Source organism: Stegodyphus dumicola, chromosome 7, assembly GCF_044657685.1.
Source record: "Stegodyphus dumicola isolate Sdum_Otavi_A_Nest chromosome 7, ASM4465768v1".
Taxonomy (NCBI): Eukaryota; Metazoa; Arthropoda; class Arachnida; order Araneae; family Eresidae; genus Stegodyphus; species Stegodyphus dumicola.
The window spans coordinates 61,883,241-61,897,834 of NC_140774.1; the positions used below are offsets into that span (position 1 = coordinate 61,883,241).

At 37.4% G+C, this 14,594-nt stretch overlaps 1 protein-coding gene across 2 annotated transcripts in view; it reads right to left on the bottom strand.

Moving 5' to 3' along the window:
• Positions 1-1,493: 1,493 nt before the first annotated feature.
• Positions 1,494-14,594, bottom strand: part of LOC118182794 (transmembrane protease serine 9-like) — a 157,848-nt gene continuing 144,747 nt past the window's right edge. For both annotated transcript variants that reach the window (XM_085820333.1, XM_085820334.1), the window contains one exon: positions 1,494-1,836. In XM_085820333.1, coding sequence (XP_085676459.1) covers positions 1,663-1,836 — 174 coding nt within the window. In that variant the 3' untranslated portion in view covers positions 1,494-1,662. The remainder of the gene's footprint in view (positions 1,837-14,594) is intronic.

A 14,594-nucleotide genomic window follows, 5' to 3' on the forward strand; every position in this document is an offset into this window, starting at 1 on the left:
TCACACTGAAACATAAAGAGCAAAATCATTTAGCTTCTGCGTGGAAAAGAAATTTATCTTCACGAACTTTTACCAGTCAATTAAAAGCTCTCCGTGGCTAAAATAATGGTAAAACATTTGCCAAATTTTATGAAACGTGACGAGACCTGTTTCAGCAAAAACTTCTTTGTTTCAACCTTTATTCCAATTCTTGAAAAATTAGGGTAAAATTATTTGTATGGAAAAAAAGTTGAATTTATTTGTATTTACGTAAAGCAAATGTTAGTTTTGCAATGTTAAACTAGCTAAATATATATTTGTAACTCAATAAATGAAATCTAAAAAAATCTTAAGGTATTCGAGCTATTAGAATATTGACTTAGCAAGAATCAAAATATCGAGATTTCACATGGAAAGATTCCGGAGGCCTTGTTAAATTCGGATCCTAGGCATGGGGTTGTGAAACTAGATAGTAATTCAGAGCTTAAATTGCGCCGGAGCTCACCGGAGCCGGGCTCCGATACTTCTAAGGTTTTAGAATAAATTATACTTCTAGCCGGAGCGCACCGGAGCCCTAAATAAGAAGTTTCCGGCACTTCTTTTATGGAATTGAACAACAATTTCAGTAGAAATTTGCATTCGAAAATTTTATTTTTAGCAATAAAATTATATTAAAAATTACTTATTAGATTTATTAAAATTAAAGATAAATTTTAAAAAAAAGGACAAAAAAGAAAATCTTAAAGGTTTCAGATTTTAAATTACGTCCAAAGGGGCATTTTTTAAACACTTTGTGTGTTACCTTTACTTACTAAATATCATGTTCTTTGCACTTAAACAATAAAATTCAGTTCAAGATCAATATCGCAAAATAATTTTAAATTGAGCATATCTGTAGTATTTCCGATACATAGTCTCGCGCCCTGTATATAAAAATGTTTTTTCTGTACAAGTTTGCCATTGCTCGCTTTAAAATCGTAGAGTTTTTTAATCAAAAATTCGTCAAAGGTTTACAAAATATGAAATTGATAATGAAACAAATTTCAAATTTGAGCTGTCAGATACCCATATTCGCAGTCGGATTAAGTCATTCAAAATTAGATGGCTCTAGGTACCGTTGTTTTATCACAATGAGAAACATACATACATTTATAGATTCTTCATTATATAATTTCTTCAAATATAATACAGGGTGATAATATTTGGTGGCAACAGTTTGAAAAGTGAAACGGACATTCAGAGTGATTCGACGCAAAATCGCAAAACGAAAACAATAGTCCCTCAGCGACAAAGCTCCTTTGGACTAATAATCTAATGTATAATATATTTCATCTAATAATTAAAATCACTAAAGAAATAAATTTTAATATATTTCTTTAATTATTAATTATTTTAATGATTAATGATTTTATTTATTTATTTCTTCTTGTTCCTCTTTCCTGAGGGTCTACGGTAGGGCTCCAGCTCTTCTAATTTTAGAAATTAAGCCCTGTAGTAATCTGTCCTTGATCCAATCCATTGCAAATGTTTTATTAAGAAACTAGTAGCGGTGTGTATCCTCCATGCAAAATTTTTTTCAGGTATTAATCCTTAGATTAAAATATTAAAATACAGAATGAAAGGTTGATACATTAAAATATAATACAAATCACAGTTAATATGCACTAACAAATATAATACAAATCACTGTACAGCTAATCCTGTTTTGTCGGAGATCCAACGCAAGTTTGCATGCACTGCTGAGAAGACCCTTGGAGCACCAGGTACAGCGCAGCCATCTTTGCTAGCCCATGAAGAAAGACCAGTTAGATAATACCTTCCATAGTAAAACTTCATTAGCGGGGCACCAGTATCACCCTGTTTAAGAAACAAAAGCATAAATTTCCAGTTACAATTTCATATCCTTTCAGGGTGTGTTAGTTGGAGAAAAAATTCAAAAATAATAATTATGCAAAAGGAAAAGCCATCTCATCAATTTAAATGGTAATATTCATTTGCAATCGAATTACGGGTAACATGATTAGAAGTACAAACCTGCATGCACGATTTGGAATAAATTATTCATCAAAGACATTAGACAGATCTGATTTGCTTTAGATGAAATTTTGTAAATTTTTTCCTTGATATTTATGCAATCTTCCAAGATTAAAACGAAGCAGGTAGAAACAAATTGGCTTGAAGAACAGAGACGACAGCTGTGAAAAGATTTTCCTAACATCAAGGGTGTTCTCAGGTTGCTCTAGGAAACACATATCCTCTCCGAATTGACCACTCACTCTGTCGATGCACTGGGAGTGGGGCAATATGGGGAAGATTACCTGCCTTGAAAATGACTAAAACCGCCGGCCGTCAGTTCATGATAGACTGTCGACTGTAAAGTCTATCATCTCGGGCTGTGTGATCGCTACACGTTGAATAAACAAATTGTCCTTTGGTGTTTCGGCCTCTTGAAATCGCCTCCGGAGAATATCATGTTATGAACTGCTTGACGGTCTGGGTCTGATGCCTCTATCCGGCGAACAGTCCATTTTTCGAGGACTGTAACGGAAACCTTCTGTCACTATCGCAATTAAAATACATTAATAGTATGCATTTTTTACTTGTATAGTAGCAAGCACAGTTTAGGAGCTCTGTAACACCCTCAGTCACGGGTGTCCCTGCCATGTGTAAATATTAATAACACTAGGCTGAACTTCTCCCTGAAACAATACTTTTGCACTTGAAATTTTAGAAATCGTATGTGTACTAAAAGCAAAATTCCCAAGTTTTCAGTAACTCTTTTATAAGAACGTCAGAATCTTTAGAATTTTACTATCCAATCAAAGCTGCGCGATTACCTTTTGACCAAAGGATTAGAAACTCACATTCAAATTCTTTGCTTCAGACGCGATAGTCCGACAGTGGTATCTTCATAAGCGACTGTCATTGCCCCTGCCAAAGGGAAAGAGCCCCAAAATCCGTTGGATATTATTACTTCGGTATCAGAAACATTTTCTCTTCTTCTTCTTCTTTATATATATATATATATATATATATATACATATATATATATATTCTTCGTTTAAGAAAAAGAAAGACAAATGTAAACTGTGAAGTTTTCCAAAATTATTTTTAACTGAGTTTTTATTTTATTTGATAGCATGAATTCATTATATACAATTGGTTGTAGGAGGTATTAATTTTATTTAAGAGAAGACGATAAATATTTAGTCGACATTTATAACATTTCTGCTGTTATTGAATGTAAAATGATTTTAATAAGAGAGAAGGAAAATAACTCCCAAACCATGTCAAACGGTGAAATATTTCTATGATTTCTATGATATTTCCTATTTTTATAACTTTAAAATTCTAAAATAATTTTTAAAGCGTTATAGATTATAAGCTAAAGTTTTGAGATTGCAAGTTTATTATTATTACTTTCGCTTCAATCGTCATAATTACCTAGGCTTTTATTAGATTAGGCTTAAAATTAGACCTAAACCTTGTTTGTCTTCGAAACATAATTCTTCTATAAACATTATTTGCTTTCTACATTAATTAACACCAATATCTTATCATTTTGCACTATAAAGAATTTTACATTAATTACGATAGTAAAAATTCATGTTTGATTTTTTCCATATTGTAGATAAATAATCCTCAATAAGGTTCATAAAACAAAGCATTTCTGATTTGTAATTGCATATTAGTATACAAAGAAAAATCCAAATTTTCCATGACAATTAAACAGCAGCATCGAGATATATCCCATTTAAAAATAGAATTAAAATTACATAAATTTGTATAATTTTTCACAGTGTGTTGAAAATAGAATAATATATAAATAAAATGCAGCAAATAAAAACGAAGAAAATATGGGAAAATTTCGTATTTGATTGGAATGCAATAAAAAGAGTTATGAATATTTTATTCATTCATAAATATTTCTTCACTTCAAAAAAAAAACATTTCCGTAGACGTAATGGAAGCAGAAATTTTATAAATAAAAATAGTTCTTAATATTTGATCTTTGGTGGAATTTTGCATGGATGCGTCATTTGTCTTAATTATTTTAATAACTAATATTCTATGCGAGTGTGAAGCAATTTATAAAATAACCTTTGTTAGATTCCGTTTGAAATTTATCTGGAACAGCACTCCAGTTGGAAATATTTAACTTCTTATTACTAATATTTAATTTCTGTTTCGTTCTTTTTAAAAACTACTTTGCTACTACTGGAAAGATATAAAAGCATAATTGCGGCTTTTCGAAAATCTCGTTGTGGCTTTTGAATATTCCTAAATTCTGTCATGTGGCTCTTAGACTTATGCTCTAGGTTTTCGAAAACATCGTATGTATTCATAAGACAGCCATTAGTGACTTGAACGAAAGAAAATGATCTCCATGTGTTAAATAATATTCAAGTATGTTTTGCGACTCTGACTGCTAGCGTGAGAAAGTGTATATAGAAGGGTAAAGTGTATATAGAGGGAGAAAGTGTATATATGCTTTGCTGTAAAATCTGGAATGATTACTTTCTTGGACTGTACACATGTTAAACATTTGAAAAGTATACTTGAAAGCAAAAGAATTTGCGCGAGCCATTTGCAAAATTTAGTTTTAATTTGAAAATCCTGTTTTTTTTTGGGGGGAAAGGGGTATTGTTTGTTTGTTTATTTACTTATTCTAAGTAACACACATGTTTTGCTTGTCATAATCAAACTTTGACCTGGTATCATTTTCTTGTTCACGTCAACAAAGTTAACAAAACAATTTACAACGATTCTACGCTTTATTCAAGAGGTTTAGGAAATTATTATATTAGAAAAAATCGACAGTGTGTGCTGTGGACGTAGTCCACTGATCAATGTCAAAAAAGGATTCTCCACCTTTCCTCCCACAAGTTATCAAAGGCACATTCCCTATCTGCGGGAAACGTGAAGCGAACTATCGATATGTTTGAAAATAAACACAAAAGTCTTGAAAAGGTTTAAATAACATTTTTATTTAAATATAATTTAGAATATAAATGCACGTTTTTGTGCTATCAAAACAACGACAGTTCTTGGTGATGACAACTAAAGGAACAGTCAAACTCAAGTTAAAATATGATGTGGCAGTCAAAGATTATACAATTTAAATATACTCTAAGCTGGTTAAATAATTCTAATCGAGTTTCAAAATAAAATTCTCGGCAGAAAATAATGCAAAGCCAGAAATACAATTATCAAAGCTGACAAGAACTAAACGTAGCGTGTGCACGCAGTCAGGAACACGCTCTGTGTTACAATTCAAAAACCGTAGTTTAAATACTATCTAACTCATTTACATTCTGGTCACGAAACGGAAAGGAGAAGTTACAGTAAAAGTTAAAATTATAAATAACTGAATAATTTAAGTAATAACGTTATAAATGTTAAACAATATCTTTACCCGAATCATTGTGTACAGTGAATTTTTGATGACATTTGTGAGTCGATGTGTTTTGTTAACTTTACTATTCATTGTTGCATATAGTTTCAGTTATATTTCAATTGATCCTCCTTCCTTTAAGCTTTATTTAATATTATTTATTTGTTATTTAACTTCGTTTAACGTTTGTTTAACCTTATCGCCAAGTCTCAAAACGTATATGCAATTTTAAAGTTGTATTTATTCTCTAATTTTTAATTCTCCCATTCCTATGTCTTTCATGCCTAGGGAGTTTCACGCGTTCTCTTATTCAATTCGTTAAAGAATCGCGGGCTTTCTACTGGATTTATAAAGGCTAAAACAAGGGGATTAATTACATCTTTTGGAGGTTTTATTCAATTTAATGATACCAGACGTATAATTATAAATAAGCTGTTTCTTGTAAAAACAGAATTAAACCCATCTTAGCAGAAGATAATCAACAACGACTAAGCTAACGCAAACAGATGTAACGGATGCTTCATTAGACGCTACGACATTGAGCAGTTAAGTCACTGCGTTTAATGTTATTTGTGACATTAAGAAGTGAGGGAATACCAAAAAATGAGGAAGATCAAAAGAGCAATTGTAAGAAATTGTAGATGCTCTATGTGACTCAAAATCAAACTCAAAAGATCTACATGTCATAGATCTTGCTGCTGAACTAGAAGTGGTATCCACCATGTTATCAGAAACTACCAACAATTATTTAACAGTACTTTTACTAAAGGAATTCGGAAGAAATATTTTCAAAAATGTGTCAAATGCATTGATAATCTATGGATACCAATGATAGCCTTAGAAGAACGCAGCTTCTGACAGCTAAAGCTGATAAAAGAATTATCTATAATCTTCAATGAATGAAGAACAATTAATAGGTCTTCCTATAATTATGATACGAATTTTGTATTTAGTTAGATATTTTTAGTAGAATTATAATTAAAATTTTAATAGAATTATAATTAGTTTAAAGCAGGGCTTCTTAAATGCTTTTCAGTCACGACCCCTTTTTATCACTGAGATTTTTTTCGCGACCTCTGAACCCTATAATATTTACGAAAATTTTGTGGGACCCCATAAGCATTGCGTAAATCCGACACGCTCGTGGCTGAAACCGTCAATGTTTTCACTTGTTACTGTAATATATTATTGCAGTTTTAGGTCATTAACTTTAATTTCTAATTTTAAGACACAGAACAAAATTCTGAAATAAGTAACAGACAAAATAACAGCGTCACGTGCAAAGCAAACAAAATGATCGTTTATATTTTAAAAAGAATTCGTCAAAACGTTTTCGTTTTTTCTTTTTTTTGTACTGTCTTATATTCATCTATTTTCAGATACATCGCGTAAAAATATTTGCTAAGTGTAAAATTATTACAATAAGTTAAAGAAATATAAAAATTCATAAAATTTTTGGAGACCCACAGTTTAAGAAATTCTGATTATAGTATAACTATTGAGTTAACTATTGATTATTACTGTATAACTATTGATATTATTGTGAACTGTATAACTGTACAACTATTGATATTACTTAAGTATAACTATTGATTATTACTGTGAACAGTTGTACAAATATTTATAAGAAAAATTTGTGATTTTTCCTTAATTTATGATAACCAGTGTACATGTGTGGACAATGAATAGCACTGAAATATCGTAACACACGAATTTATTACAGTAGTATACAGGGTAATATGGCCTTCACCGTGCAAAAGAATGATAACACAATACACATAAAGTTGACATGACAAACCTGGGCCTAAAGACCCTCAATGTAGTCCCCTGCTACTGTCACTACACGCTGCCAACGATGTTGGAGGCGCTGAATACCATCAACCTCAGCATTTGCCGCACCATGTGTGAATTGAGTCATCTGTTGGCGCACAGCATTAGCAATGTCCTCTCGTCTTGCAAACCGCCTACCACGTATTGGTTCCTTAATCTTGGGAATGAGATCAAAGTCACAGGGAAAAAGGTGAGGAGAGTACGGTGGGTACTCCAATTCTTCCCATCCCCAACGTCGGAGTAGCTGCCATACACACACTGCTTTATGTGGTCTTGCATTGTCGTGCAGAATTACGAGTATACACTTTCCACAAGATCGGTCGTTTATCCCGAACGCCACGTCGTACCTGTCGTACCAGGAAGTCCCTGTAGTACTGTGCGGTCACTGTTCTGTCATGAGGAATAAAGTGGCAAACAATGACACCCCTGACGTCATACGCGACGATCATCATCAATTTGACTGGGGAAGGATTCTGACGGACCTTATGCTGCCTTGGTGATCCAGGATGTCGCCACTCCACGGACTGACGTTTCAGTTCTGGTTCGAATGCCCTGGCCCAAAATTCATTGATGGCGATTATTCGTGACAAGAATTGATCACCGTCCTGTTGCCAGCGTGCAAAGTGGTCGGAGCATATTGCATAGCGCACCACCTTTGAACTACTGTCAGTGCATGCGGTACCCACCGCGAAGCGATTTTTCGTAGCTGTAGCTCATTACGCAATATCCTGTGTACGGTGCGTTTCTCGATGCCACTTGTCCTCTCAAACTCCAGTAACGTCCATCGTCTGTCTTCATCCATGAGGCGCTCGATGACGGCACGTGCCAAGTCGGTCCACACACTCACCGGTCGTCTCGAACGTTGCTCATCACTGGTTGACACATGTCCTTGCTGAAACTTTCCTACCCACCATGCTACTGTACGATATAGTAGGGCATTATTCCCAAGGACTTCTACTAATTCACTGTGACATTCCATCGCATTCTCCCTCGGAGAACGGCTATTTTGATGTAAGCGTGCTGCTCAAACACGGGTTACTTGCATCTCGCGCGACACTCACCAACTGACTGATTTCAGAGCCCTCGCTACCACAGAGCCATCTGTTGTTCTGCATACATACGCCCGCAGAACTTCCACACGACACATACACGTTTTGTGATCCGTTCACATATCTACAAGAAAAAAATAGTTGCCATGACTTTTGCCCCAACCCTCGTATATATATATTTCTTTTTGATAAGAACAAATTTTATTAACCTTTTATCGGAATTGTGCATTCAATCTAATACGAATTCGTACGCACACAGCACTTTTCGGTGTTAGGAGTGGGGTTGAACGCCAGTGACAAGAGCGATTGAAGAACAATTAGGGCAGTTGATGATTGCATTTGCTGCATTCTAAGTAAAGATGGAAGGGGCCGTAATTCTGTTAAAGAGAGATGAAAGATGTTAAAGAGAAATGAAAGCGGGTCAAGTATTCGTTCAAGAAAAGATGTAAGGCTGGTGAAGAACCAGTTAAAGCAGATATGAAAGCCATTAAAGACGAGATTATAAGCTGGCCAACATTACGTTAAAGAGAAATGAAGCCTGTTAAAGGAGAAATGAATGTGGGCCAAGAGGAAATGAAAAGAGAAATCACCTGCATAGCAGAAAACAAATCTGAAGATATGGAAGACAGAAATGACACTTGAAAATAGAGTTGGAGACTTAAAAATAGTTTTGGAGAAATTGAAGAAAGAGTGTCTGCCGTTCAACAACAAGTCGAACAACAAATTGATGACAGGGTTTCTGCAACCGCCAAAGAAGTTGATACTTTAAAGAAATTCGTAGCGACGGCAGGGAGCAATTCTGATGGTTTTAAATTTTTACCCCCGCCTGCTCGTTCCTCACTGAAGTTATTTACGTATGATAGGAAGACATCCTGGCGAGTGTATAAGACACAATTTTTTATAGTGGCGGAAGCGAATGGATGCGATTTCCAAGCTAAGAACTGTCATCTTGCCGCTTCCCTGAGAGTAGATGCAGCGGATATCCTTCAAACTCACCCAGAAAAACCAAAGGCTAGATTTCGAAGCACTATACAGGAGCTGCGCTTCGGAGAGAAATGTTAAAAAACTTACTGCAGGCTTCAAATTAAATCCCGACAAGAACGGAACACTTCAGAAGCTCGCCACGGATGTTGAAAGGCTGTTTCATCTTGCCTCTTCGGAATATCCGACAGAAACAAGGGAAATCCTGCCCCTGCAGTACTTTATCGATGGCATCCGAGATCCCGAAACACAAAAAGCTCTGAGAATGACGGACGTCAAGGATTTAGAAAGCGCTTTATTGCACGGCATAAAATTCCAGGCAGCCCAGCAAGCAGCTCGTAGAGACCGCCATCCTATCAGACCTGCTCAAGTCCGCGATAGCGAGTGGATCAGTTGATGGCACGTTTCATAAAGATTTTCATTAGAAGATTCATACAGACAAGTCACTGCTTTGATAAAGAGTGCAAACAAAATGGCTCTAAAGTGTTGGAAATGTGGTACTGAAGGCCACATACGACGGAATTGCAGAACACCCCAGGCCACGAAATTAACCAGACAAGTCAGTGCCTTAAGACGGAATAAAAGTGACCAAAAACAAACTGTAAAGTGCTGGGACAGCCGTGGTGAAGGCGACGTATTGAGGAACTGCAGAACACCCCCAGGACACGAAAAATAATACCATTCCCCAGCAACGACACAGGACAAAAATTAATGGCCAGAGAAGAATTTGAAGGATAATGAGAAGCCCCATTTCAAAGCGCTTCAGATTTCTGCAGGGAGTGGCGGCTATTACTCTTCATCATGAGGCATACCAATGAACTTCTTTGCAATATGGTGATCGATACAGGAGCAAATGTTGTCATGATTCGGAAAGATTTAGCTCAACAGTTTAAAGATGAACTTGTAAGGATCCTAAGTTTTACTAACGTTTATTTTTATTTTTAAAACTGTACTATCACTTCTTATTTTCTACTTCCGGCCAGAATTAAATGCTTTAACTTGTTTATGCAAATTGTCTTGCTAACACCCTAGTATTTAAGTTGTGGCTTTTTGCCGAGAGAGAAAAGGAGATTTAGGAAGCGAGCCGCTTGCCACTGCAGGCTTACGAGTTTTTCACTCGGTTGCTGTTTGCCTTTAAGACCAGACGTTTAGCCCTCTTGATATTTGAAAACGTATTGTAATTTCAGCAGCTCGGCGTACTACATACGTACCCTTTTAAATAAAGGCCAGTCTTAGTGCTAGGCATTTGTATACTAATTCAAAGTTAGCTTTTAGTTAGAGTTTTAGTTAGTAGTTTTATATTTTTAAGTTCAGACCACAAGTGGTTGGTCTCTGCATCCCGAAGTTCGGGAGTACCTGTAAAGTAATAGAGAATAAAGGATTTAGTATACCCTTCCTGCTTGTGCCGTCTATTCCACACAATCTGGAAGAGAGCTTCAGTAAGCTCACTGTTTTTATTCAGGATACAGTGAAGGGGCAAGTGAAGGGGCATACGTCACCTGACAAACTCATATGGAAGCCATCCTGTATTACCCTCCAGACTACGTCTGGTGATAAAATCGACGTAGATGGGAAGTTAAACGTAAACATCACGTTTGGAAGTGCCGCCTACTGTCACATGGCGTATGTCGTAGATATTACAGATACTTTTATACTCGGATTGGACTTACTAAGGAAATACAATTTTTCCTTGGACTTTAAAAATAACGAACTACATTCAGCCTCTGAGGGCATAACTATCCATCATCAGAATTGATTTTCCCCTGGAAACGCTGACGCCTTCTCTAGAAGAAACTGCTCATAAAGCTGCCGATATCGTACCAGGGTCGAAGAGAAACATGAGCTGCTGAGTCCGGTCGCACGACAAACTACAGCAACCACATCGACTGATGGAGACCCAGGGAGTGACAAAGAAATCAAGAAAGACCAGCTGAGAGACGGCGACATTAAACCCATAATTGACTTAATGGAGTCCTCAAACAGAAAACCTGCCTGACAGGACATTTCGAGCTATAGTCCGACAACAAAACAATATTGGGCTCTGTGGGACTCACTCCATATTCAATACGCATCTTGTACCGGAAATTTGAATCTAACGATGGAGAGGCTTTCCGATGGCAGCTGATAATTCCAAGATCCCGGATTTTGGACGTCCTTAAAGAACTACATAGCAGCTCTACAGAAGGCCATTTCGGAATAAAAAAGACTTTGCAGAGAGTTCATGAGCGCTTCTATGGAGTAATGCAAAGGATGACGTGCAAAAATGATGCCGATCTTGTGATGCCCGTGCAGGTCGGAAAGGGCCAAAGAAATGTAGCCGAGGTAATCTACAACGTTACAATGTAGGAGCACTTTTTGAAAGTATCGCCTATGACATCCTGGGACCTCTGCCACGAACTGCTGTTGGCAAAAAGTACATCCTCGTTGTTACAGATTGCTTCATTAAGCGGCCTAAAGCGTATCCTATTCCTGATTAAGAGACTGTCATGGTAGCAGATGTAATGATATAGCATTGGATTTCTAGGCTCGGAGAGCCTCTTCAGTTACATTCCGATCAAGGAAGAAATTTTGCATCGGCTGTAATTAAAGAACTCCGCAAGCTACTTGGCATTGACACAGGACTACCGACTACTCCTCATTTCAGATGCTCTTTGGTCGTGACCTTCGTCTGCCTTGTGATCTCTTGTTTGGTCATCTTCCGGATGCGCCCTCATAGCCTGACGAATGTATCCAATGTCTCCAGGCCCGGTTTTAAGAGATGCACAATTTTTCGCGAGAGTGAGTCAGTTTGGCGACGGAAAAGATGAAGACCCGATACGCAGGAGAGCTACAGAACATCGATTCAACGAAGGAGACAAAGTATGGTTGTGGAATCCGATTCGACAGAAAGGAAACTACAGTCACTTTGGGATGGTCCTCACATAGTCCTAAACAGGCTGAACGACATCGTGGTTCGGGTCCGTAAGTCATAGAACGCTAAACCTAAAGCCGTTCATTACGACAGGCTAACTCCTTACTATGGGCCATAGTAAGGAGTTAGCCTGTCGGAGTGTATATAATGTAAACAGTATAAGACTATGGTCCTTTTTGTTTCTAAATTTGCAAATTTGCGCACTGATATATTTATTTGGTATTTGATTTGTTTTAAGTTACTTATTGCAATTATTGTCTATGTTGCTTGTTATTGTAATGCAATAATTATTATTTATTATTTCATCGATGCTTTAGTTGTAAGTGTGGCTTCCTGTTCAGGGATTGTACTGGCCGGGAAGTGCATTCTTCGAGAAGGGGGCAGTGTTACGAGTTTCGTATTTAGTTGGATATTTTTAGTAAAATTACAATTAAAAATTGTTTTATTTCACCGTGCAATGCAGCGCGTGATAAATTTTGAGAGAAAGCTACGCCGAAGAAGTAAAAATATAAGATCACGTGCGTTTGACATTGAATAAATAAATATCTCTTTTATTTGTATTGAAATTGAATAAATGTTATTAACTACTATGTTAGCTGTAATCCTAATTCCATCCTCTTGTTGTTTTCCAGAAATCTCGAGAAACAAAGAAATTACTAGAACTTTCTCGACCGACTGAAAGCTTTAAAAAGACAGAGAGAGCTCAGTTGTTTAGTTCATAAGGTATTTCTCCCGCCTTCCTAGCATGCTTTCGTGCTGTGGTGGTCTGCACGCTGGGCGCGTATTCTAGAGGTCCCTTGTTCGATTCCCGGCGAAGACGGTGCTCATTGTTTAGTTATTGCTTCCAATAAAATCCTAATGTCTCTACAGTGGCGCCCGAACTAAAAGGGTAGTGGTTGATGATTCTCCACACCCAGGATTTGGCGATTGGGTTCCCTAAAAACCCCAGTCGTTTTTTATAAGGGGGATTATATAAGGTATTTCTCCCACCTTCCTAGCATGCCTTCGTGGTTTGGTGGTCTGCAAGCTAGGCGCGTATTCCAGAGGTTCGTGGTTCTATTCCCGGCGAACGCGTTGCTCATTTTTCACTTCTCCTGCTTCCAAAATACCTAGTGTCTCTACAAGTTAGCTGCTGTTATTAGTGTTGATCAGATTAGCTTTCTCAGTACTGTGCTTTGCGTTCTATTTAACGTTTTTAGTAGTTTAAAGTGTAACTACTGATTATTACTGCGTGATATTGTGAGCACTCGTAGAAATATTTCTGAGAAAGAATTACAGCGTTCTGTTACATTTCTTTTGATAAGAATGAATTTTATTTACCTTTTATCGGACTTGTGCATTCAATCTGTTACGAACCCATACGCACGCAACAATAATATTAAGATTGCGCATTCATTGGATATTGATAAGTTAATTAAAATGTTTGCTACTAAAAAAGAAACAAGAAATGTGAAGATTTAAGAAATATAAAAAAAGTTATCTAAAACTGAACGAAGTCTGAAAAGGAAAAAGAGTATGCATTACTAGATTTTATGTGATAAAATTATGAATTTAAAAGCAAAATACACTCACGTTTGTGAAAATTGCAACACCATGAAGGACTTACGCGAGTGAGCTGAAATTTTCAGGAAATGCAAAGTAGCGCATGATATGCAAATGATTAGAATTGCAAATCCGTAGCGCATGCGTATGCTGAGCAGCGCCCTCTGAACGGCTGATGGATCCGAATAAATAGACGGCTGTAGCGAGGCGTGTATGGTTATCGGTGGTTATCTGCTAGTGGTAAACGTTAACTCAATCTGTACTTATGCCTCGTCGACGAAAGAGAGCGAGATTTGAACAACTTACAGAGTTTGAACGAGGGAGAATCATCGGCCTTCGTGAAACTGGATTGTCGTATCGTGCAGTAGCCTCTCGTGTGCAGCGTAACAGCAGCACAGTGATGCGCGTTTGGAAGCAGTGGACGGACGAGTGTCGGACAACTCGGAAATCCGGGAGTGGACCCCGAAATGTGACGTCAGCTCGCGATGATACACACCTGGTCCGCATGGCGCGGACGGACCGTACAGCTTCCTCTAGACAATTGGCAGCACTGTGGTCAATAGCTACAGGTGTTTCATTGTGTGCTTCATCAATTCGTAGACGTCTGCTGCAGTGTGGACTGCGCGCACGGACTCCTTTATACAGGATCCCCCTAACGCACGACCATCGCCGCCTGCGGCTACAATGGGCCAATCAGCATAGAGACTGGCGTGCTGATTGGCAGCATGTCGTGTTTTCTGACGAATCCCGCTTTAATTTGTGGTACCATGATGGCCGCATTCGTGTCAGACGCTATGCCGGTGAACGCCACCTTCCGGAGTGCATTATCGAACGCCACAGTGGACGAACACCCGGAGTTATGGTCTGGGGCGCCATAGCATATCATAGACGATCTCAATTGCTACGA